The sequence below is a fragment of the Eptesicus fuscus genome, chromosome 20, assembly GCF_027574615.1.
Source record: "Eptesicus fuscus isolate TK198812 chromosome 20, DD_ASM_mEF_20220401, whole genome shotgun sequence".
NCBI classification, from domain to species: Eukaryota; Metazoa; Chordata; class Mammalia; order Chiroptera; family Vespertilionidae; genus Eptesicus; species Eptesicus fuscus.
In genome coordinates, this window is record NC_072492.1 from 43,698,064 (window position 1) to 43,722,675 (window position 24,612).

Here is a 24,612-nt window from a genome sequence, read left to right on the forward strand (position 1 = left end):
GTCTTTACTATTAGTTCAAGGAATATATTTTTTGAGGAATGCATGTTAACTGTGTTTTATTCCATTGCATCAATTTCCAGCATAATATGACTTCCAGAGATACAAAATAGCCCAGAATTTTTTGTTTTCATATTAAATGTATAGAAATTATTTATTTAAATTTAGTAATTATTAGTTACATAAAATTCCCCTCCTCCCTTGGTTTCAGGGCTTGGTTTCAGACAGCTCAGGTGTCTTGAACACATTTTAATGGAAACTTGTTTTACTTACTTTTTGGGTTCACCCTTTTTTCCTGGGTGTGGGACTAAGGCTTGTCACTTAGACATTTCTGATCGTGGTGTTGATTAACTAGTTGGCTTCTAAACTGTAATTATCTTCCTCCTTCAATTAAAGTCACATTTCTGTATTACAACATGAACTATTGCTAAATCTAATAATTCACATTGGGATTTTATTTCCCTGTAAGCAAACTTTCCCTGACAATTCATATTTTTTTCTGGGTTATTCAAATGTCAGATGTTGCTGTTACACTACTGCTGAGTAGGACTTTCCTTAAAGATTGATCAGTCGGGCACTTTGCAATATTATTGGTTCTGTTTTCCTATATCCTCACTTACTATAATATAGTTATTAAAATACACTGTGTTATTATTTCCAGATTATAGATTTTCAAGTAACTCATAAACTAGAGCCATACCTATGTGACTGCATAATCAGTGCCAAAATGAAAAATTCAGTCAACATATGCTTTTATTTTAAACTGTGCCAAATTATGTGATCGACTCATAATTTTCATTGGATTTCAGTCAATCCTTTTCTCTGAAATTTTCAATCATCTTGACAATCCGTAAACTGAATGTGATGTTTCTAAACATCACTTCGACCAACGGGTATTTAGCATACTTACATTCTGCTAGACACTGTGTTAAGTCTGGGAATTTATTTCTGATGACCAGTTAATTGTACATGGATCTGCCTTTGAAGAGGAATCAGGCACACAAACTCATCATCTAAAAATAAAGGTCAAACCACCATGGTCAAAGAACATAGGGTTCTCAGAAGAAGGTCACTTAGTCTTGTGGGAGAGCAATCTTTGATCCTGTTTCTGCCGTTTTAACACTGTGCATTGAGATTTTATATACTTAGCAAGGCTCTGCTCACCTGCTGCTTCTGCAGTAAGAGTGGCCCTGGTCCTCAAGCCCCAGCCCTATATATTCTCCCTCTTCCAAACTTCTGTAGCTTATCATCTGCACTTTTTCTTGTAGGCAGGTCTCTTAATACCTCAAGGTCAACTTATTTGCATATGTCTATGTTTGCTCACAGTTGCTTCTGAAATACCCAGTAAATATAAGTTTGATTTGGAGAAAAGTCTATTTTAGATAGAACACCTTGGTTAATTAAGGGGATACAAGTTCTGTTTTGGTCTAGACAGATAGTGACGATGATAATGACTAAAATGTTCATTGGGTTCTCCTCCCTGCTGAAACCTTCCTTCCCCTAGAGCAATTCTCATCTTCCCACTGGTTAGCATTCAGTTCTCCTTGCTCCTTCCTTCCAACTCTACAAGCTGTAAAAACACCTCCCAGAGTCACATAGGGGAGGGAGATCTTCCACTGAAGACTCAGTGGGGATTGAGTCAAATTCTCCCACCTTCCCATCATCCCCTGAGGGCTTTTCCTTACCCCCAGCCCCTGATTAATGAGACAGGGAAACTAGGCTTTATTGTTCTGCTTTATCTATAACACCACCGAGGAATGAATTCCTAGTGGCCTGGATCCAATTCTGCAGTTTTTGTTCCAGGATTATCTCTTGATTGGATGTGAATTGTATTTTTTTTTTAAAAGATGAAAATTTATCGTATTATTTATTAGCCTACTCAGTTACTTTTTAGATAAGTTAGAGAAATTTAACATTAAAATTACCATCCAGAATTAGCACATAAAGTTGTTTAAAATATGTGTCCAGTGATCCAGCGAAAACATCTTAAAATACCTTGAAGGTACTTTTATATCATGAGAAATATAGTATAAAATATAATTAAATATTTAAGAGTATCATAATTTAAACATATACCCTGTAAGTAAATATCTGTTTAACAGTATGGGTTACTCCTTTATAAAACTTCTGAAACTCATAAAAATGAATGAGGAGGTGTCATATCTTCCAGAGGGAGCCTCCTCACACCTTTGTTAAATGCTCAGCATATACCGCAGGTGGGGCCATGACACTTTGGGCAATTAAAAATGATCATGACTTACCTGATTTCATTTGCACCAATGCAAGAAACATGTATGAAGTTTTATCATGTATTTATCTTTAGTTCATAAACACTGAGGTTATTTTCAATAGACGATGTAAAGGCTTACATATAGTTGGTGCTAAATAATTATTTGTTGAATGAATGAGTGAACAAATAAATGAATATGTGATGCCCCACATGTGTACATGAATACACCAAATGGATGTTAAAAAAAGTTATACTTCAGCTGGTTAAAAAAAAGATGAACTGCAGTTCTATCCACTGGAAATGTGAAGTTGCAGCCTTAAGTGATTAAAAAAATCCCGTGGTATTTGCAGATAAATTTTTCAAAATGGACATACTTTCCTCAGCAGAAACTGCATGTCTATGTAACTGTAGGAGGTGGGCTCCAATCACTCCAATGAACGTATTTGGACCAGACAGGTTCATAGTGCCCTGTGTTTATGGTGTTTTTAATGAGGATCCTAAAAGGTGGAGCTAATGCGATTAGACACGTTATTATTGTCTTTTGTCAAAGATGAATCATTTCAAGTTGAGTAACTTGTTCTGAGTACAATGATGACTCACTGAGCAAAGCCTGAAATACCATCTAGTTTCTATCTGTTAGACCTCACTACCTCTCTGCGGACTGTTCGATTAGTATGATTTGTGCAAAGGTCTGCTTCTGAGGGCTGTTGCCACGATTTTGAAGAAAACTCGCATTTCTTTAAGACTATATGCATAGTGAAACATTGACAACGGCATCTCTCAGCAGCTAACATTCACAGTCAGTTTAATTTGAACTGAAGAACAGAGGGGTAAATAAAACCACCAGAAAGTGGAAGAGCTGGATCCCAAACCGAGGCGATCAGCCTCTGCTTGCTGTGCTCAGTGTTGTGCTGGCGTGAACCCGTTCTCCCGGGAAATACATATGTAGAGCCCAAGTTCCAAAGTGTAAAAACTCCCATCATGGCCAGTGCCAAGCTACCAATGGCTTAATAGCCAGATGGAAAAAATTCCTGAATATCTGTCAGTTACCACTTAAGAGCAGGTGCAAGCCCATCCCAGCACACCGTTGAATATCCTACCTGGCCTCTTTGTGCTTTCAACACAGCATTGCCATGAAGAAAGACTAGTGAGCTATTATTATTATCCTTTTAAATTTAACTTTATGATATATGGTTTACATATAATAAAATATACCTATCTTAAGTGTACAGTTTGAAGAATTTTGACAAATGGATATACCCATGTAACCATTACCATAATCAAGATACAGAACATTTTCATCAGTTCTAAAGTTTCTCCTGTGACTCTTCCCAGTTAATCAGTTAATCCCCACTTCTCCACTAATATGCTTTCTGTCACTATAGATTAGATTCTCCCCACCCCCAGCATTTCATATAAGTTGAATCATACAGTATGTATGATTGTGAGTCTGACTTCCATTGTTCAGCATAATGGTCTTGAAATTAATCCATGGTGTTTTTGTGTTAGTAGTTCCATCCTTTTTAGTTGGTATGTTGTATTCTATTATGTGGCTATACCATAATTTATCAATTCTCATGATTATTTTTCAGCTGTGAATTCTGGTCATCATAAATCCTTTTATAAAAATGTTGCAGCCAGAGCTTTTTTCTAAAAAAATATTTTTGTTGATTTCAGAAAGGAAGGGAGAGGGAGAGAGAGATAGATGACAGAGAATCATTAACTGGCCACCTCCTGCATGCCCCACACTGAGGATCAAGCCTACAACCCTGGCATGTGCCTGGATTGGGAATCGAACCGTGACCTCCTGGTTCGTAGGTCAATACTCAACCACTGAGCCACAGCGGCCAGGCTTGCAGCCATAGCTTTTTTTTTTTTTTTTTTTTAATATTTTTATTGATTTCAGAGAGAAAGGGAGAGGGAGAGATAGAAACATCAATGATGAGAGAGAATCATTGATCAGCTGCCTCCTGCATGCCTCCTACTGGGGATTTATCTTGCAACCCCAGGCATATCTTGGCCACCATGAAAAATGCTGCAGTGAACATAGGAGTGCATATATCCCTGTGAATAAATGTTTTCAAATTTTCAGGTAGATATCCGGAAGAGGGGTTGCGGGGTCATATGATAACTCTATTCTTAATTTTTTGAGGAACCTTCATACTGTTTTCCATAGTGACTGTACTAGTTTACATTCCCACCAGCAGTGAATGAGGCAGTTTTAAAAAAGTTTATTTCCTAAAATTCCAGTAGGTGGCACTCTTGCAAAACCCAAAAAAGGTGATTGCTTTAGTGATGGATGGTTCGTTTCTAGATTGTGACCTACTTGCAAACTCGTTTGTTCTGGATAGCTAAAATCCATCCCCTCCCCAATTATCAAAGTTATATATGTGGTTTGTTAAGCATTTACAAAATGTACAATAGAAAATACAAAATACAGGGTGTCCCCCCAAAATGTATACACACTTTGAATAATTATAAAGGCAGTGTTTATTAAAATACATTTAATTTTCAAAGTTGAGCTATCAGCTGTTAAAGTGTTTATACATTGTGTTTTTTTTTGGTCACACAGCCTGTATTCTTCAAACTGATTGCTAATCCCCAAAAAGATAACCACTATAATAGGTTAGTATAAACAGTATTTTCCAGACTTTTTTTTTCTTAGCTTGTACACACAACAAATGCATAACATTTATATTAGTAAAGTTTCAGATTTTAAAATAATCATATGTAATATGTTTGTCTTTTGTTGTCTGATCCTGTAGTTTTTTTTCTCTCTTATGAATTTCTTTCTTTCAAGACAGACCTCTCACTTATGCATTAATGACTAAGTCCAAAAGGATATTTCACGTCAGTATTGAATTAGGGCTTGTGGTCTTGTGAATGAGGGCTGGAATCTCATGATAAGGATGCTGTGCTAATTATATTTCTTGGCAGTGAGAGTAGGGCAAAGTATTTTTAATAAGAAATATGATGCCTCCTTTGCCAACCGAAGACTGTAGAATATTTTCACTGAGATATTATCAGAATAAGACAGTGATTTTGGATGGGGAACTTTGTGAAATCCCTGACGTTTTTGGGGGGTAGTCCCCCTCTCCCATAGAATAAACTTAAGGGCAGCTGATTGCTCCCAGAGTGAGCAATCTAATGACCAGGCCAGAACTGAAATGCTTTTGTGACTTAATGTTGAAGGTCACACACTGTCACTTGTTCAATAAGTCTACTCTGTTCATTGTGGGAGGGGACTATACACAGAGGCATGAGCACCAAGAGGTGAGGATCATTGGAACCATCTTGGAAGCTACCACAAGAACTAATCAATGCATAGATGGCCACTTTCTTTATTTTTAATTGAGGTATAATTGACATACAACATTATATTAATTGCAGTTATACAACATAATGATTCTATATTTATATGTAATAATGACCACAATACGTCCAGCTAACATTCATCCATAGATTGTTACTTTAAAGCCATGGCAGTAGATGAGGTTACCTAGGGAAAGAGTGTAGCGGAGGAGACAAGAGGATTGGGCCAACATTCAGAGGTCACAAAGAAGAGTCTGAGAAAAAGCTTCCAGTGAGATGATGTCTCTGGGAGCCCAGTGGAGAAAATACTTCCAATGGAAGGGATTGTTGAGAAACTAGGTTAATAGCTAAGAAATAACCACCAGATTAATACTTGTGCAAAATCCCTTTTTCATTTGAATCTCATACAGTTCAGATGTAGTTGTAAGGAAAACAGATGTTACGTAAAACTAACTATTTGCAGCCACGCTGAGTACTAGAAAAGTGGCATTATTTGTTATTTGTGGGCTATGGACCTTGTTCAGGAAAAGACCTCAATAATCTCTCTGGGTCTGAAAAGTAAGGTTGTCCTAGGACACATTCTGGAAGGCGAGGGCAAGACAGAGAGTTGAATTGCTATGTGTAACCAAGTGAGATGAATGGCATCATAACCTTCCGTGGGCTTTTGCACTCAGCAATGGAATTCCTCCAGGCTTGCATGAATCCACCCTCTCCCTTCTGCTCCCTTTTACACTCCTCACTCATCAGTTCCCCTGAGTTCTCCATACCGTTTTGGTTCTATACAGCAAATAATAACAGGACACAAATATTGAGTACTTGCTAGGCACCAGGATCTGTTCCTAGTGTTTTATGTATGTTACCTTATTTAATCTTCACAAATCCACCCCACTTTAAAGATCAGGAACGCGAGGCACACAGAGGTGGTTAACTAGCTGCTATGTAGCAGAGCCAGAATTTGAACCCAGTCTGGCTTCAGAGCCCAGGTTCTGATTCATTAAATCCTGCTCTTGTTTTTTCCGGTTTTGAATCTGTCCACCCAGATTGAACCACCATCTACTCAGGCTTAGACTTTGGCTGCCTTCTGCTCCAACCCAGCACATGACATCTGTTAATGACTCATGTGTCTGACCCAGCCCAATAGAAGCGCCAGCCTTGGTGTCACTGGTATCAGATAGGAGAAAGGACATTGCAGCAGTATTTGTTCACACCCTTGTGAACAATGTGTTTCCTCTGTCCGCATTCTCCTTTCTCTGCCTGGTTGAGTTCTATATGAAACATTTAGTTGCCCCCTGACATATTGTCCACTTTCTCCTCCATGTGTCCATTGAACTTCTATTTGCCCTATCTTCATTGTATCGCCATTCTGAAAGAGTCTTCAGTCTGGCACACTGTAAGGGTTCAATAAGTGTTTCTTGATTGAATGAAAGAAGGTTCTAGAAAATTAACAGGACAACTGTTAATGCCCTAGAGTGGACAATAGAATTTTGCTGTGAACTTGATGGGATAATGTAGAAAGGAAAGGACTTCAAAAAGGAACCTCTTAACTTAATCTCAAACCTTGACATGTTTATCCCAGTGCTTATCTACTTTTCTTAATATTTCACAAACCTCTCTCTATGCCCTTGACATTATTGCTGGAATCAAGAAGGTACAGATGTCACATTATTACCATTAATCTTTTAAAATTAATTTTATTAAGACAGTACTACTTGATCAAAGCCCTATGATTAAGAACATGTTCCAGGTCACTAGAAGAAAGTTTATTAAAAGACTACTCCAGGTCCAGAAATTTATAAGGCAATTTTGGTTTGTTATAAACACCACCATGGCCACAATGACTCATAGTTGAGTATTGTTTCAGAAGGGCAGAAAGGACTCAAAGTGAATAGGAATCTAAAGAAAATGAAACAAAAATAGAGCTTGAACTCATATAGCATCTTACTCTGAAGGGAATAGTTTCTACTTGTAAATTTCTTGTGCCCAAGGAAGCAGTCATGGGGCAGGTCTTGTGAAATTTTATATTAGTTCTTCAAGTTCCTGAACTTGAGATGAGACCACCTCCTCGTTCACCACGGTCTGGATGGCTGTTCTGCTTTTTCGGGGTTTGGTAGGGTCTAAAGACAAAGAGGGAACAAGGGGGGCAAAAGTTAGTGTTTCAAATGTTCACCTAAAATTGGTTGTTTTTTAACTTAACCTTCTATATTAGGTATTGACTGATAAAACCCATCAAATTTAAACTTTCAAAAGTGATTTTCACATTCTAAAAAATGTATTTTATTCAATGAAAAGAAATGCTTTCAGTGTTGTCCTATGCACAAATGAAAATATGTTTAAGCATTTAAATATAGTTATGATGCTCATAATACCTCTTTGCATAGTAGATTTTTTCCCCCTGGGCTTACAAGAAATTTTAATACAATACAGACTACTCATTTTTCTGCAGGGATGCGTAAATGGTTTTTCCTTGGCTCAGAATAGAAATATACTTTAAATTATTAATAATGCTGCAGTATTCAATGACATTTTATAGTTTTAGTCATTAATAAATATGACTGACTTAGTCTAAGTGATTCTTAGGGAATCTGCATACCTTTAGAGGATTCAGTGGACTGTGCTTCAGATTTGGAGTCAGTCACAGATGAAGTTTCATCCACACCATCACTGTAGAGAAAACGAGGGACATGATATCACATCATGCTTTCTGGAATGAGGAGAAATAAGGAGTTTGCTATTTGAACTAAAACTTGGAAATGTACCTAAAATTATAGACAAATAAGGAAGGGATTTCAAATTTCTTGATCACGAATAATCAAATGATAATATTATAATAACCTTGTATGGTGCTAGGTAGGTACTGGAAATATTAGGGGAAATGCTTTGTAAAGTGTGATTGTCTAACCACTATGCTGCACACCTGAAACAAATACTGAATGTAAACTATAACTGAAAAATAAAATTTAAATTAAAGACCTCAATTGGCAAAAAAAAAGAGCAATGTCCTAGTATTATAACTGAAAAAAATAAAAGAGTGATTGCATGACTCACCCTGAGAGTAATCAGTCGGTACAGTGCGCCTTTATTTTCAAACCCTGCCAAAATCTGGATCTCAAGATGAAGCAAAGTGGCCATTAATGGAGGACCTGGTCTCAGAGTTGGATTTTCTGATTTATAGCCCTGAGTTCTTCCCAGTGGGTCAAGCTCCTATTACTTTTAGAAAGTTTGCTACAGTAGGTTCAGATGGCTGTTATTTGAAGTGTCATTCTTAGTACCTAGAGATTGATATCAGAACTCAGGTGGGTGATTCTCTAGTACTCCTTTGCAGTGTGCCTCTGTCTGTGGTGTCATGATTCATCCCAGCATTTTATGAATTACTAGAGGGCCGGTGCATGAAAATTCGTGCACTCGGTGGGGGAGGGGAGATCCCTCAGCTCAGCCTGTGCCCTCTTGTAGTCCAGCCCTCAGGGGAGCCGTCAGTCCAGCATCCTTAGCGCTGCCACCGAGGCTGGAGAGGCTCCCGCCACCACCGCTGCGCTCGCCAGCCCTGAGCCCAGCTTCTGGCTGAGCGACGCTCCCCCTGTGGGAGCACACTGACCATCAGCGGGCAGCTCCTGCATTGAGCGTCTGCCCCCTGGTGGTCAGTGCTTGTCAGAATGACCAGTCATTCTGACGTTTGGTCAATTTGTATAGTATAGCCTTTTATTATATAGGATTATCAAGTAAGATAATGGGTGACAACACTTTGCAAAGTGTAGAGTGCTTAATAAGCCCAAGACTTGTTTTTACTAGATTTGTTATTTTTTTGTCAACTAAAAAACCCTTTCTTCCACTGCCCCCCAAACTCCACTGGGGGGTTGGTCAGCCACTGAGGTTATTTCAACCTCAGTTATCTATTCACCCTTGGGCTTCGGCATCCAGCAGGTCGCGGTAGGTCTCGATCTCCAGCTCCAGGCTGGCCTTGACGTTCAGCAGTCGCTGGTGGTTGGCGTTCTGGCACTCGGTGTCCCTGCGCACCTGGAGCAGTTGCTCCTCCAGGCTGCGGATGAGCTGTTGCACCTGGGACAGCTGGCCGCAGTAGTCCCCCTCGGTTTGGGCCAAGGAGTCCTCCAGAGATGTCTTCTGCATGTGGGAGAGAAACGGCACAGACATAACAATGGAGGGGGCTGAACGAGGATGGCAGCCAATGGCCTAACAGAAGTTGGATGCAACTTTTTCTTGGGAAGTCGAAACGATGCTGCGTCTCTTTGCGCGGGCCCTACCACGGCGAGGTGGGACTGGAGCTCCATCTCCAGGTTTTGAAAGACGCGTCTCAAGTCGGTGATCTCGCTCTTGCTGCACTGAAGCTGCTCAGTGTGGGTGCTGATCTCCTTCTTGAGCTCCCCGCTCTGCCACAGAAAAGAGGAGCCAGAGGACAGGAGTGAGTGCTTTTCTGCTAAGGTCTCAAAGCAGGCCTTTGGTTGTCGTCAGCGGTACCTTTTCCATGAACCAGGCTTCCGCGTCCTTACGGTGCTGCTCAGCGATCGCTTCATACTGGGCCCTCATGTTGTTGAGGAGCCTGGTGAGGTCCACTCCTGGGGCAGCCTTCATTTCTACACTGACCTGGGCGGGGCCGTCAGACTGGAAGCTTCGGAGCTCCTGGGGGCAGCAAGTGAGAGAGGAGTGCAGCGGGCCCATTATGATTTTGTGGGCCTCTTCTTCTATAACACATATTACACATTGTGTTTTATGACTGAGTTAGTATAAGTCAAACATGTTAATACAATATATTAAAACATTTTTTAATCCAAAAACTAATATTTCTCTTTTGATTTTAAAAGAACTGAAGACATTTTCCTGGGCCCCTGAAATTACCATGGGCTCTAGGTGCTGTGGCTGCCATCCCTAATGAATGAGTTGGCCCTGCTTCTTGGGGACCCAGGGCCTTACTAAGAAGGGAAGGCTTGCTAGAAACAGTACATTTGGGGGTTTCAGCTACAGCTGCCAAACTGAGGGCAGCAGATAGTACCTCGGCTTCCACACCGATTCTATCACAGGCATTGATTTCCAGTAGAAACCTCCTTAGAAGCCTATTGCTAGAGTCATGACTAATGCCCATGCTACCTACCAGGTTCTGATAGGCACTGTGGCAAATCAGAGTTCTGTGTGTGTATCACACAGGGTAATGCCGCTTTCTCTGACATGTATAACGTTATGTATTATTGGTAGAATTTGTTTTTTAACTTTTTAAAAAAATCACTAGATCAAGGTAATTAAAATTCTTACTGTCCTTACCTAATGATGAAAATGACCAAATCAGAAAGTGCCTTTAATCGGATAAACTTTAACAGGAACTACTATCAATACCACCACCAGCAGCTGGCACATAGTGCGCACGCGCGCGCGCGCACACACACACACACACACACACACACACACGAAATGAAAATGGCCATTTTAACAGGGAAATATGTATTCTTCATGTCTGATCTAACTCCATATTTGTAAACTTGAAACTAAAGCAGTCCTTTGTGGCTGACCTCCTCGTGGTTCTTGCTCAGATAGGCCAGCTCCTCCTTCAGGCTCTCGATCTGCATCTCCAGGTCGGCCTTGGCCAGGGTCAGCTCGTCCAGCACCCGGCGCAGGCCGTTAATGTCGGCCTCCACGCTCTGGCGCAGGGCCAGCTCGTTCTCAGACCTGAAAACCAAGTGCAGAACAGTTTAGGGAATCAGCACACCCATTTGAATAAGGAGCCTGCATTCTTCAGCGCTATATTGTGCGTACATCTGTGCGACTATTTTAAAATGGCAGCATTGCAATGTATGATGCTGTGTTTTTGCTTTTATAACTCTTCCTTCCCCTTTTTATGATAGTTTAATGCTCATTTGGAGAGAATTGAAAAAAAATTATGAGGTGATACTTTCCTCTCAGCAGTGAACCCCAATAGCACTGCATCCCAGGGAACAATTTCCCCCTTGGCCGGCTGCCCTGGCTGTGAACAGCAGCAGCACGTCTCTAGGAGTTTCAGACAGAATCCTAAAAGCAGTTGAAAATAAAATGATAACTAGTCTTTTTTTTTTTTTTTTTGCTTAACTTTTACTCATTATTTAATTTAAAACGTAGATACTTCTTTAGTAGCTTTTACCAGGATTTGATAGGCTCAGGATCATCACCGCCGCAACATTCTGTATGGAAATTTTGTGGAGCAAAAGGGACATTAGTATTTCTTCTTTACGTCCAGAGGATGGAGTAGGGGGAAGGAGGAGAGAATATAAAAATCAGGGCATGGTTAATATTTTAGATGTATGTGTCATCAGGAAAAAGATCATTTCATTTAACTCCCGGGCAAAAACATTATTAATTCATTTTGATACATGGAAGGTTGAGCTTTAGGACATCGGTGGAATTATCGTGTCACATCATGAGTCAATAGCACATTACTCATGAAGTGACATGAAATTAATCCATAGCCCTATGTTTAAGCAACTTATACTTCAGGACATGTAATGTGTGAGTTGTATTTGAATCTAGTTACTTTCTAGAATGCCCAATGTAAATTTACCAGAACACTGAATGTATGGGGCAGGTGAACTGCAGAAAGTTTGAAATATTTGTCATCAATGAAGGCAGGAAAATAGGGGATAAGAAGAAATGGTGGGACATGTCAGTTTCCATTAATCTAACTTTTATTCAACTCACTTCATTCTAAAGTCGTCGGCAGCCAGTCTTGCATTGTCGGTCTGTAAGATGAGCTGGGCATTTCCAGTGCTGGCAGAGATGATCTGGCAAAACAGGGGAGGACACACTAAATAACACCCTAAAGTACCAGTATTACACAGATATGTTTTTGACAGATAATTTTTAGGTGATGTTAAATGCTATTTTCTTAAGAGTTTAAGGCAATTACATTTTATATATACATATATTTATTTCAGAGAGGAAGGGAGAGGAAGAGAGAGATAGAAACATCAATGATGAGAGAGAATCATTGATCTGCTGCCTCCTGCATGCCCCACACTGAAGACTGAGCCCGCAACCCAGACATGTGCCCTGACCGGGAATCAAACTTGTGACCTCCTGGTTCATAGGCCGACGCTCAACCACTGAGCCATGTCAGCCGTGTGGCAATTAAATTTTTTAAAGAATATATATTGATGGAATATTTTAAAAGTTAAGGAACATACATTTCCTACAGAAAGTGGAAATAGAGTCCTTTTATGGTAAATGGTAAAATGAAACTAAATATCTCAATATGAGAAATTTCTCCAAGTATAGTGGAATTGAAAAAATTATCACTGTTAAAACACTGTAATAGCAAAAACAACAACAACAAAAAACCAACATAATTCCCAAAGCCCCTCGAAAAACCATATTGTTACCTTATTCCTGAGGTCTTCAATCAGTGAATAATATTTACTGTAATCGTTCTGTGACCCAGGATCTTCAGTCCCAGATCCTCGTGTTTTGTACCATTCATGAATTTTGTTTTCTAGCTCAGTATTAGCCTCTTCTAGAGCTCGAACCTTATCTAGGTAGGAAGCCAATCTACCATTAAGATTTTGCATGGTTTCCTTTTCTGATCCAGAAAGAAGGCCTCCATCATTGCCAGAGAGAAGACATAGAGAGCCCCCTCCTGGGCTTCCTCCAAATCCAATCCCCAGGCCTCCTCCATAAGCAGTGCCCAGCCCTCCTGCGAAGGAACTTGCAGAGCCACCACCAAAGCCTGAACTAGAACCAAACATGGAAGCAGCAGAAAAACCTCCCCCATAGCTGCCTCCAAAGCCAAGGCCACTTCCCCCATAGCCACTTCCAACACTGGAGGCAGACATGCCCCTGGCTCTGCCCAGTGTCCCACTCTGGGCAGACAGCTGCCTGGACAGCTCCGAGTTCTGCACTAAGAGTGACATGGTGGTGCTGGCGAGATCCACAGCCTGGGGAAGGTGGCCAGAACCTGAGAGGAAGCAGTGTTGGCCAGGCACGAAGGCTACCCTTTTATAGACCATGAAATGGGTGTTGCAGTTGAAAAGTTCACTCTCTCCATTCAAAAATATAGTGTCCCCCCCTTTTTTGACCAACTCAACATCTAAATGATTAATGCATATTGAAAATTCACTGGTATAGAAATAATTGAATAATTGTGCTCATTACATATTTGATATATAAAAAAGGAAATCTGGGTGGAGTAGAGATGGTTGTCATAAGAAATTTTTCTTCTCCAAATTGCCTGTATAAAATAAAAGTGAGCTATCACTTGCTTACGGAGTCAGAAGGAATGTACCAAGTTCAAAGTGTGCCTTAGTGACTTGATCACATAATACGGGAAAATGATTAACTTCAGTTTTTGAACTTGGAACCAATTTTGTGTTGAAATGTATACTTTCCAACTCTAATGTATGTATGTAAATTTAAATAATTTTGCTTGATATCTATACATTGTGTTTACACATTATACCTTTATGTTTCTGTACATACTATGTATTATCCTGGTCTGTAAGTTTCTCAGGTAGGACTCTGTCTAATTAATTTTTTATCCTGAGTCAGTCTAGTGTTTGGCTAAACTTTATCCACGCACTCCTGGAGTTATTTCACTTGAAAGAACTTAATCCTTAATATGCTTGAAAGTGTCATTTAAAGTTAATTTCATTTGAAAATGACTTTGCTCTAATTTTCTGATACGCTTTGGCCAAAATTTATTCTGAATTCAATTATAAATGGGGAGCAACTTCAGAAGTTGGAAAGAAATATTTATTCTTCAGAGTTTATTTTTTCGGGGGAGGGGAGTGAGGGAGGGCTAAGTTAAATAATCATACCTCTATTCTGGAGTTTTTAGAAGTGAAAATAATTTCGTTGACAGCTGTAAAAATGTAGGAAGGTGGGAATGCATAAAACAGAAACAATGTTAGTCTTGTTGGCAAAGTGATTACATAAGTTGAGGCAGAGAGGAAAATGACTAGAACCAGGGTGAACTGTTAAAAAAGATTATATCTTCATTTTTGTGGAGTTTCTGGAATACTCAAAATGGAGATAATTATTTATGTGGTGTTTGTAAATCTTTAGGTTTTTATTAAGTATAATGTGTGCTCATCTTCTTATGTCTGACTAGAAGCTCAGTGCACGAAATTCATGCATGGGGGTTGGGTCCCTCAGCCCAGCCTGCACCCTCTCCAGTCCGGGACATCCCTCTTGCAATCTGGGACCGCTGACTCCTAACTGCTCTCCTGCCTGCCTGCTCATTGCCCCTAACCCCTCTGCCTGCCTGCTCATTGCCCCTAACCCCTCTGCCTGCTTACCTGATCGCCCCTAACCACCTCTTCCTGCCTGCCTGATCACCTCTAACTGCTCCCCTGCCAGCCTGATCACCTTTAACTGCTCCTCTGCCAGCCTGATCACCCCTAACTGCTCCCCTGAAGGCCTGATTGTCCCTAACTGCCTCTGCCTCGGACCCTGCACCCGGGACCCAGGCTTCCATCCTCTGGCCGGCTGCAGACACCCGGGATCTGGGCTTCCCTCCTTCTGGCCAACCATAGGCACCTGGGACCTGGGCCAGCTTTGCCTGGGACCTGGGCCAGCCCAGAACTGCAGGCAGCTTCACCGGGCTGTACACGGACGCCTGTGACCCCGGGCGGTTTCTCTGGGGTTGGCCGTAGCCACAGGCGCCCATGACTTTGGGCAGCTTTGCCCAGGCCGGCCACAGGCGCCCGTGACAGTGGGCGGCTTTGGCCAGGCCCAGCTTTGTCAGGAAGGACATCCGGAAGACGTCTGGTCTAATTAGCATATTACCCTTTTATTAGTATAGATTGGGTACTTTTCTGGTCTTTGATTTCAGAATTTGGCACCTGAGTTAAAGACTGATAAACCTTGCATTTTCTGCAATTCAGTGATCACATGGTCCATACCATCTTTCACTTTTGTGTGAATAAAAACTTAAGGTCCTGTGAATGAGTGAAAGAATATTGGGTTACTGCTGATTTATGTTGTGCTTTTGAGATGAGGATGAACAAGGACCCCAGGGGTCACTCTTGAGGATGAGTTCTATGAAATTAATCAAGAAATTACCTTTATCAAGAATCCAGGGGCCCCAGAAAGGAGATTTTGCAGCTCAAAAACAGAAGAAATTCGAGAGAAAGAGGTTTATTTGCATAGACCCTCTGCTTCATGAGGTTTAATATCATTGAAATGTGCTGTAATTTTCAGGACCATTAATGAATTGATATTAGGTGGTCTGTAGCTTGTAATTAATGTTTCATGGTAAAGATGGCAGTAATGATGCTTTAAATATCCTACTGCTCATTGGATTTCACTTTTGCTGGCAATTTACAGCTCCTTTGAGTAAAACATTTGTGTTCAATTACAGAGACTGATTGATAGGTGGGCTACCCGCTCCACCCCACCACTAGCAAGTGTTAATGGTGCTTTCTGATGGCCGCTTTCCTGTAGGGAGCAGACGTTATAACTCCACTTCTCAGCAGCGTCTTCTCCTGGCAGGGCTTTATATACTTTCTTCCATTTCTTTGATTTCAGATGACACGACCTTGCCATCCACTACTTCTTCCACCACTGTCTTAATCTTCCTGGTTTTCTTTACATCTAAATTTAGATTGAAATATAAAATGTTAATTCAGACACAGAATTCTGCTAGTTTATAATATCCAACTTTTAATTATTTTGTATGTACTTCCTTCTTTTAGACAAAAGTTCTCTTTCTTAAATGATCTTAAGTCCATTTTAAAAATAAATGCAGAAAAGGTTCCACTCTCCCCAAATTTATACATTTTCTACTCTCCCTACCTCCAAAGAGAAATATACAATATTGAATTAAGCAAATTGCACATTTTCACCTTATTTTTCATTTTCAAGATTTCAGGATGTTTCAGGACAACAGTAGCATAGGGCCAAGAAAATCACCCTGTCATGGGGGTGTGACAAATTTCCCACAGGGAGGTCTCCTTTATGTGATGTGCTGGATTTTCAGAATCCCGAGGGTAATACCAGCTCACTTGAGAACTGACCTCCCTTTACTTTTCACCAGCGGCAGATAAGAAGCGGTAAGCTATTGAGTGAGAATTTAGTCTTATTGGAAATGTGTGAAATTAGAACACTTACCTGCTTTCTCCTCCAGGATGCTTTTTTTTTTTTTGAAGAAAAGAAAAAGAAACAGAAAAAAAGTGTTATTGTCATTTTGAAAATGAAGCACCGTCCTGTCTTTTTTGTTTCAAAATAAAGTCTGAGTGGTGTGTGTTTTATCCTGTGTTTGTATTCCCCCCCCCCCCCTTTTATTATGCTTGTCTCTTCTAACTTGAGAGTCTTACTTTTTGTTGTTGTTAATCCTCACCTGAGGATGTTTTTCCATTGATTTTTAGAGAGTGTGGAAGGGAGGGGAAGAGACACAGAGAGAGAAACAACGATGTGAGAGAGACACATTGATTGGTTGCCTCCTGTACGTGGCCTGACCAGGGCCGGGGATCCAGCCTGCAACCGAGGCACGCGTGCCCTTGACCAGAATCGAACCCAGGACTCTTCAGTTCAAGGGCCAAACTATCCACTGAGCCCAACTGGCTAGGGCAGAGTATCTTACTTTTTAACTTGAAAAATACATAGCTTCCAAACGGACTCATTTAACACATGCTAGACATTTTTCTAATTAAAATAGTCCAGCTATAATAGAAGTTGAAATCTGTGTTCCCCTGTGACTTTCTTGGGTGTGGTATTTGAAGACAGTTGCAGCTGCAACACCAGTGATTCTTCAACTGGTTCCCACAGACCTCTGGCCGGTGGTGCAGTTCATGACCTCTCAGTGAGAACTTTAAAAAGTTATTTTGCTTGCAATTATGTATTAATTATAAAAATTAACATTTGCATAATCTTTATCACCTCTAATAACACAGCCTCAAGTACAAAACCTGTATTTGGTATTTTTGGGGTGTGTGCACTTTTGGATATATTTTTGTTTTGTTGTTGGTGTTGGTGTATGTGTGTAATTGATTTTGTGGTAGGCATTGCATTGATGCTGGGGAATGAGTGACAGGGTTTAACGTGTGGACATTAAAATAGCACAGAGTGTAGACATATCCCTGGATTCTAATAAGGTCCTTACAGCTCCTCTCCTTCCAGAAGGCGCCGGTAAGTAGCAATTTCCTGCTCCAGCCTGATCTTCATGTCAAGGAGCTCATTGTATTCCTTGCTCTGGCGTTCTGTATCAGCTCGAATCTGCATCAGTTGGGCCTCTATGGAGTTCAGCAGGGCCTGGAGGGCGGCCAGCTGGCTCTGATAACGAGCTTGGGTATCTTGCAGTGTCTGCTCCAAAGATTGTTTCTACGAGCACAAGAAAAAGTGGACATTTGTTACTTGAGGGCTTGATTTAAGAGGTGGCTCAAGTTTAATCTTTTGAGAGGAATTTCTGTAGCTAGTTATGGGCGTCATGCATAATTCTGGCTTTGTCTCCCACTCTCTTCCTCTAGGCAACCCAGTCAGTCATCTAGGACCATTAGCTCTTTGTTTTGTTTGTCTGTTTTTAGCTTTGCACTCACTGTTCTCTTACTGTATATTGTATTATTGTTTTCAATATTTGCTTCCCCTCCCTGCGGTTTATGGTGCCACTTCATTTGGAGGATTAGCCTTCCTCATGCTGTTGACACCAGGCTTGGTCATAGGATTTTCTTTGGCTAATGAGATGCAAGTGAAACTGACAATGGCCTTTTCTGAGAAGCTTTAAGAGGGATCACATGGTCTGACTATTGCTCTTTTCTTTGGGCCACAACACTGACGTGCCCCTGCTAGAGCTGCAGCCAAACCATGCTGGATGCAGTGTTGTGAGCCGCTATGATTTTGGGGTTGTTACCACAGCATAATTTATCACATGCGGACTGATTTGCTTTGCCTAGAATGTCTTTACGCCTATTCTCTAGTTTAAAAATTAATCTAAAGTTTTCAGACTAGTTGAAATGCCACTTTCCCTGTAAGTCTTCCAGATCTTCTTCCTCTGCATCCTTGCAGTACATTGCCCTTTCCCTTGATTTCTTTCTGTTCTTTCATTCAAATCTGTTGTTTGGCCCGTTTCCCTGCCAGCTTTGTAAGGGGAGGGCTTATTTCTTATTTTCAAACTTCCTAACGCAGGCACTTAGAAAACAGACATGACATCGAGAGCTGGAAGTCAGATGTGCTTTACCATACTGAGATGGGACTTGAGGTCTATCTCCAAGTTCTGGTAGGTGCGTCTCAGCTCCTTTACTTGAACCTCTGATTCCTTTAATTCTGCAGTGTCCACTGAAACTTGTTGCTGCAGAGTTTCAGTCTAAAATTCCAATAATGGAAAAAATAAATAAGGGAAAAAAGGCAGAAAGAAAGAAAGGAAAAAAAGGAAGGAAGAAAAAGAGTTATCTCTTTGTGGAGGACAACTTCTACACCTTTGCTTATCTTACCTTATAATAGACAAATATGCAAATTGACCGCACCTTCGCTACGCCCAAGCCACGCCCACCAACCAAGCCACGCCCATCAACCACGCCCACCAGGAAACTGTTGCAGGGAAGCTGGGGTGTGGCGGAGCCCAAGGCCTGGAAAGCCGCCCGGGGCTTTCCCGGCCTTGGGCGCCAGCGGGGTGCCTGCTCCAATGGCAGGAGCAAGCCGACCTGGGGGGTCGGCTCGCTCCTGCGATCAGGTCGCAGGGACGCTGGGGTGCGGCGGAGCCCAAGGCCCGGCAAGCCGCCCGGGTCACAGGGACGCTGGGTGCAGCCGAGCCCAAGGCCACCGCCCAGGGCCAAGCCGGGACCCTGAAAGAAGGTAGAAGGCGGTGGCCACAGCCAAGGCCTGGGTCCCCGGTGCCGGCAGAAAACTGGTGCAGGCAGCCAGGTGAATGAAGGTCTATTGCACGAATCTTCGTGCAAACGGGCTACTAGTTTTTTATAATTATGCTATTACCTGTATCTCAAACTCTTCTTTGACCTTCTTAAGGTTCTCTTGTGCCAAGACTTCATATTTCTGCCGCATTTCATCCATGATGGCACTGAGGTTCAGGGCTGGAGCAGCCTTCAGCTCCACACTGACAGTATTGCCCAGCTGTTTGCGTAGGCTGTCCACTTCCTATGAGAATGAAAATCCTGGCTGATTATAGTCTGAAGTGTATTCTCAGAAGAGGCTGGGCAGAAAAGACTTTATACATTTTATGGCTTTTTTCACTGGGAGTGAGTCAAAAAAGGAAGAACATAATAGGCAGGGCTTTTAATGGTCCAGATATTTCTCTAAGTTATTTAACCCTAATAGAAACCTTATGAAAAGAAGTTAGGGATAACATCATTATTGTTGTCATCTTCACCATCACCACCACCACCCAATCGTCTTTCTTCTCCTCTTTCCACCATTCCCAATACTACTCCTGAAATTTATTTATTTATTTTTTACCTCCTGATGTTCTTTTTTGAGGAGAACCAGGTCTTTATTCAGTTCTTCAATTTGCATCTCCAAGTCTGTTTTGTTTAGGGTTAGATCGTCATAAACCTTACTCAGGCTCTGGAGGTCAGCTTCCACTGTTAGGCGCATCCCTCTTTCAGTCTCATACCTGTGAATTAATAAGCAGAGATAACTGAGTCCTTCTGAAACCAATATAGAAGAGATTATCTTAATATAGTGAGGTAGGTTTATATGTGGTATATGAGGATTTCAATTTCAATACATTATTGTGTCCCTCTTTATACATTTCAAAAATGTTCCTGAGAACCTAGGAATCAGATAATTTGCCCCATATATAATCTCTGTGATTTGGTTAAAAAAAATCAATCTGAAATTACTTTAAAAAGTTCCTAGCCCAGCCTGTGTGGTTCAGTGGTTGAGAGTAGATCCATGACAGGAATTCACAATTTGTTTCCCGATTAGGGCACATGCCCATATTGTGGGCTCCATCCCCAGTAGGGGACATGCAGAAGGCAGTCGGTCAATGATTCTCTTTCATTATTGATATTTCTATCTCTCTCTCCCTCCCTCTCCCTTCCTCTCTGAAATCAATAAATAACATTTTAAAATTCTAGGATATATTTACAAAGAAAAAATTTGTGCCCGGCTGGTGTGTCTCAGTGGTTGACTGTTGACCTATGAATTGGGAGGTCATGGTTTGATTCCAGGTCAGGGGACATGCCCCGGTTGTGGGCTCTATCTTCAGTAGGGGGCGTACAGGAGGCAGCTGATCAATTATTCTCTCTCATCACTGATGTTTCTATATCTCCATTCCTATCTGAAATCAATAAAAATATATTTAAAAATAATAAAAAATTAATTATTGTGTCAGCAAAGGGTTCTCATTGATATTAAAGTAATTAAATTTACTTAATGAATATACATGATCAATTTATTTTTATTACTTTGTAAACAGATGTTTTCAAAGTAAATTATCTTAAAAATTTATGCATTCCCTTCTAAAATTTTATATACTCCCATTTTTATTAAAGTAGTAATGTTTAAAAAATGATAATGCAATAGAACAATCAAATGTTGACTGGAATTAACGAACTTTTACTGCTTTACTCTTCAGATCTGCTCTCATTTTCTTTTTGATTCCCTGTAGCATTAAGATGCCACCCTTTTAAAACATAAGGCACTCGTTAGTGCAGATGCATTGTACAAGTTCAGGTGAGAAAACCCTAGTGTAGAAGCAGTTTCTGAGGTACAACTCTGATTACATGTAGTATGATATGACTACAAGAGAGGGAGCAGGTTGGACTGATTTAATCATAGTCCTAGTTCTTTGGTTGGTCAGACTGTATTGTAAAACACTGGAAATCTAGAAAGCATCATGATCACGTCACCCCTGGAACTTTGGGCATACGCTTGTAGGCAGTGGGAGGAACATGGATGACTCATTTGCAGAATTACTAAGGTAGACAAATGACTCTCTTTAGATAACAGACGGGCACCTAGGCAGAGTTTATTTTTAATTTTAAATATATATTTTTTATTGATTTTAGAGAGGAAGAGAGAGGGAAAGAGAGATAGAAACATCAATGATAAGAGAGAATCATTGATCAGCTGCCTCCTGCACGCCCTACACTGGGGATTGAACCCGCAACCTGGGCATGTGCCCTTGACCAGAATGGAACCTGGGATCCTTCAGTCCGCAGGCCGACACTCTATCCACTGAAGACTGGCTAGGGTATATGCAGAGTTTTAAATTGCTTTGTTATTACTCCAAAGGGCAGAATTAGGTTCAGTATGTGAGAAGGTAGATGCTGGGTTACTAAAAAAGAACATTCTAACAAGTAGAGCTAACCAACAAGAACAGTAGCAGTTACTGGGGGTGTTCGTTTACACGCTGGGTAACGAAACCCTAAGACTGGGAGAGGGACTGTACCAGATAGTTTGTAACACCCTTAAAATGCCAAGATTCTGGAAATATTTAGTGGTAGCTCCTTTACCAACAGTGGAAAGCTTAGTATCATGAAGGACTACTAAAAGACATTCCTTTTCAGGAACTTTTGCCATGGTATTAGAGAACCTACTTCAGTCTGAAGTCCTCAGCCGCCAGTTTGCCATTATCAATTTTCAGGACACACAGAGCATGTTGCCGTTGAGCATCCTTAATCTGGAAAACACATGAGAAAGAATGGCATTTTCAACTGGATAGGAGTTTAAATGATTGCATTGATACTCAGACACGCCTACTATTCTATCAGAGATGATGTCCATTTCAGTAACTTCCACATGAAAATGGAAAGGAAGAATAATGATGTGGCTATTGAACATAATAGATTTGTAAAATGCAATGCTAGTCTCACAGTTTGGTCAGCTTTCTTGTGATTTCATCAGAGGAGATTTTAATTCAACTTGACATCAAACCTTATTGAGTGCCTTGCCTTTATTCCTGCTTAGAACATTTCTCTGAGCTCCTCTCACTCGGTGAACCCCTCCTCTTTTTCCTCCTCCTCCATGTCTCAGCTTAGACATTCATTGCTTCAAGCCTTCACGATTTCCTCAAAACAGAACTGGGTGGATGAACTGCTTGTGCTCTCATTGCCCTGCACAGCCCGCCATGTGTGTGGGATAAACGTTGCCTTGTCCATGCCTGTTTCCCCCTAAATCACATTATGTTTACCATCATATTTCCCATTGTCCAGCATGGTAACTAGCACCTAGTTAGTGTCGACTAAATATTGGCTGATGAACGGACACTTACGTGGTGGGAGTTGTGCTATGCGCTGGGGCTATCAGGGTAGATAAGCCCCTGCTCTTAAGTAGCTGTTACCTATTGGGTGAATTCTCTAAGATGCACATGGGTCAGAAGTCTGCTTGTGGAAAATGTTATAATGACATATCTCTTTCAGCTTATCCCATCCTAGAAAGAGCTGCCTTCCTTCAAATACAGAGGCTGTCCAGCTAAATGGAAGAAATTGGGGCCATCCGTAGTGGATTCAGAAACATGAACCATGAGACAGGTAGGGGGAATGGTTGGCTGATTTTGAATGTGTTCAGTGGGAGCCGGAGAAGAATGACCTGTTGGCAGAAAGGACCATTTAAACACCTTTGCCTCTCACACCCACAGAGTTCCTGAAACACCAGAGTAACTTCCTGTAGAATCTGCATCAGATTGTACTGCTGTCTAATACAACACAAGAAAAAGAGACTTGCTGGTAAGTGGCCTTTGCTCTAAAGGGAAACGAATGTTAAAATAGAAAGGAAAAGAAAAGGGACACTTTTTTTTTTTTTGATTAGATAAGAATATTTCAGCAGTGCAAGTGCTCTGAATCATATCTGAAATCTTCAATTAGGAGCAAAGTCTTCTTTTATTCCACACAATCAATAAAACTGAGAACTCCACCTTTCTTGAATGACATGGTTCTGATACAGTTGCCATAAATTTTAATTGGGGGCAATAGAACATTTTATTACTATAGAAGCGGTGTCTGCTCTGCTTGCTGTTGAGGATCAGATTATTAAATAGGACATTTAAAAATCCAGGTATCATTAAGACCCATACCCCTCCCTCTCATTTCTACCCTGAATAACTTTATCATTGAAATCTATGATACAGCATTGTAATATTTATATTGTACCATTTATATAAATGAAAGGAGGAAACTCTCTAAATTGACCGGGGTTTCAAGAGTTGATGGGATCTAGGTGAAAAACTAAGAGACTTATTATCACTTAAAAATTTAGCTTTTTCAGAAAAAAAGTCTTACTATTCTCTTAGCCCTGACTTAGTAAACTATGACAAAAATACAGAGTATAAGATTGGAGGATAAAATTTTTATATTTTACATATAATTAGATTTTAAAACTTTAAAAAGTATGATTTACAGTCATCCTATTATGTAGTCAGGGTAGATGATAGAATATACCATTTTTATAGATGTTGCATTTCAGCCTAATTTGCTTTACAACATCCATTTGGACCCACCTAAGGTATATGCCCTCTTGATATATCATGCAGCTAAATAATGGAGTGGAAAACACAGCATCATCCCTTACCTGAGCTTGCAGCTCTTCAATTTGTTTGTAGTATGCACCGTAGTCCCGACTGGTGCTGGGCGAGTTTGATTCATACCATTGCTTAATCTGCATCTCAAGTTTGTAGTTGGACTGCTCCAGGGAGCGCACTTTTTCTAGGTAGCTTGCTAGGCGGTCATTGAGGTTTCTCATGGCCATCTTCTCATTGCCAATAAACAGGTCGCTTCTGTTGAGATCATTCCCATAGCTCACCAAGCTTTTGGAGGTTGAGATGCGGGTGCCGTGGCCTCCAGCTCCCCCATAGACGCTGGGTGCCGTCCCCAGGAGCTGCCTGCTCCCAGTCCTATACATGTTGACCATAGAGGCCTGTGAGGAGGAACTCAGGCTTCTTTGCAAGCTTCTGCGTGTGAAATCCATTGGGGATTCTAGGAGGGAGCACCTGTAGCTTCAGGATGGGTGGAGCAGAGTCTGTCCCTCTGTGGTGAGTGAACTGCCTTTTATGGTGTTCACAGGAGAGAAACTCCTCCTCTGCTGACATCTCACCTGAGTATTGGCACCACAGTCCACCTTGCCTTGCCCCCCCCGCCCCCCCCCCCTCAACGCTTTTACAGCAATCTGTTTAATTCCTTTCTAGAAATTACCACTAGAGGCATTTCTTAGAGGCTTTT

The 24,612-nt window shown here is 41.0% G+C and overlaps 2 protein-coding genes across 2 annotated transcripts; both read right to left on the reverse strand.

Moving 5' to 3' along the window:
- Window positions 1-7,555: 7,555 nt before the first annotated feature.
- On the reverse strand, window positions 7,556-13,434 carry KRT12 (keratin 12). The gene is made up of 8 exons (XM_008145013.3): window positions 12,892-13,434; window positions 12,212-12,294; window positions 11,053-11,209; window positions 10,010-10,171; window positions 9,796-9,921; window positions 9,435-9,655; window positions 8,130-8,200; window positions 7,556-7,653 (listed from the first exon to the last, which is right to left on the reverse strand). Exons 1-8 carry the CDS (start codon window positions 13,417-13,419, stop codon window positions 7,556-7,558), a joined length of 1,446 nt encoding a protein of 481 aa, XP_008143235.2. The 5' UTR covers window positions 13,420-13,434.
- Window positions 13,435-16,001: 2,567 nt separating this feature from the next.
- Window positions 16,002-24,361, reverse strand: KRT20 (keratin 20). Its single transcript, XM_008146944.3, has 8 exons — window positions 23,966-24,361; window positions 21,997-22,079; window positions 19,910-20,066; window positions 19,430-19,591; window positions 18,678-18,803; window positions 17,607-17,824; window positions 16,616-16,635; window positions 16,002-16,099 (listed from the first exon to the last, which is right to left on the reverse strand). Exons 1-8 carry the CDS (start codon window positions 24,359-24,361, stop codon window positions 16,002-16,004), a joined length of 1,260 nt encoding a protein of 419 aa, XP_008145166.2.
- Window positions 24,362-24,612: the final 251 nt, after the last annotated feature.

Coding starts and splice junctions, on each gene's coding strand:
- KRT12 (XM_008145013.3), bottom strand. CDS start 13,419: ATGTCACTCTTAGTGCAGAACTCGGAGCTGTCCAGGCAGCTGTCTGCC. Junction 8,201..9,434: donor CTGGATGCCGAAGCCCAAGG/GTGAATAGATAA, acceptor TTTTCTCTACAG/TGATGGTGTGGATGAAACTT. Junction 7,654..8,129: donor GTCCACTGAATCCTCTAAAG/GTATGCAGATTC, acceptor CTTTGTCTTTAG/ACCCTACCAAACCCCGAAAA.
- KRT20 (XM_008146944.3), bottom strand. CDS start 24,361: ATGGATTTCACACGCAGAAGCTTGCAAAGAAGCCTGAGTTCCTCCTCA. Junction 22,080..23,965: donor TTGAAGAGCTGCAAGCTCAG/GTAAGGGATGAT, acceptor TGTGTTTTCCAG/ATTAAGGATGCTCAACGGCA. Junction 20,067..21,996: donor GCTGAGGACTTCAGACTGAA/GTAGGTTCTCTA, acceptor ATTAATTCACAG/GTATGAGACTGAAAGAGGGA.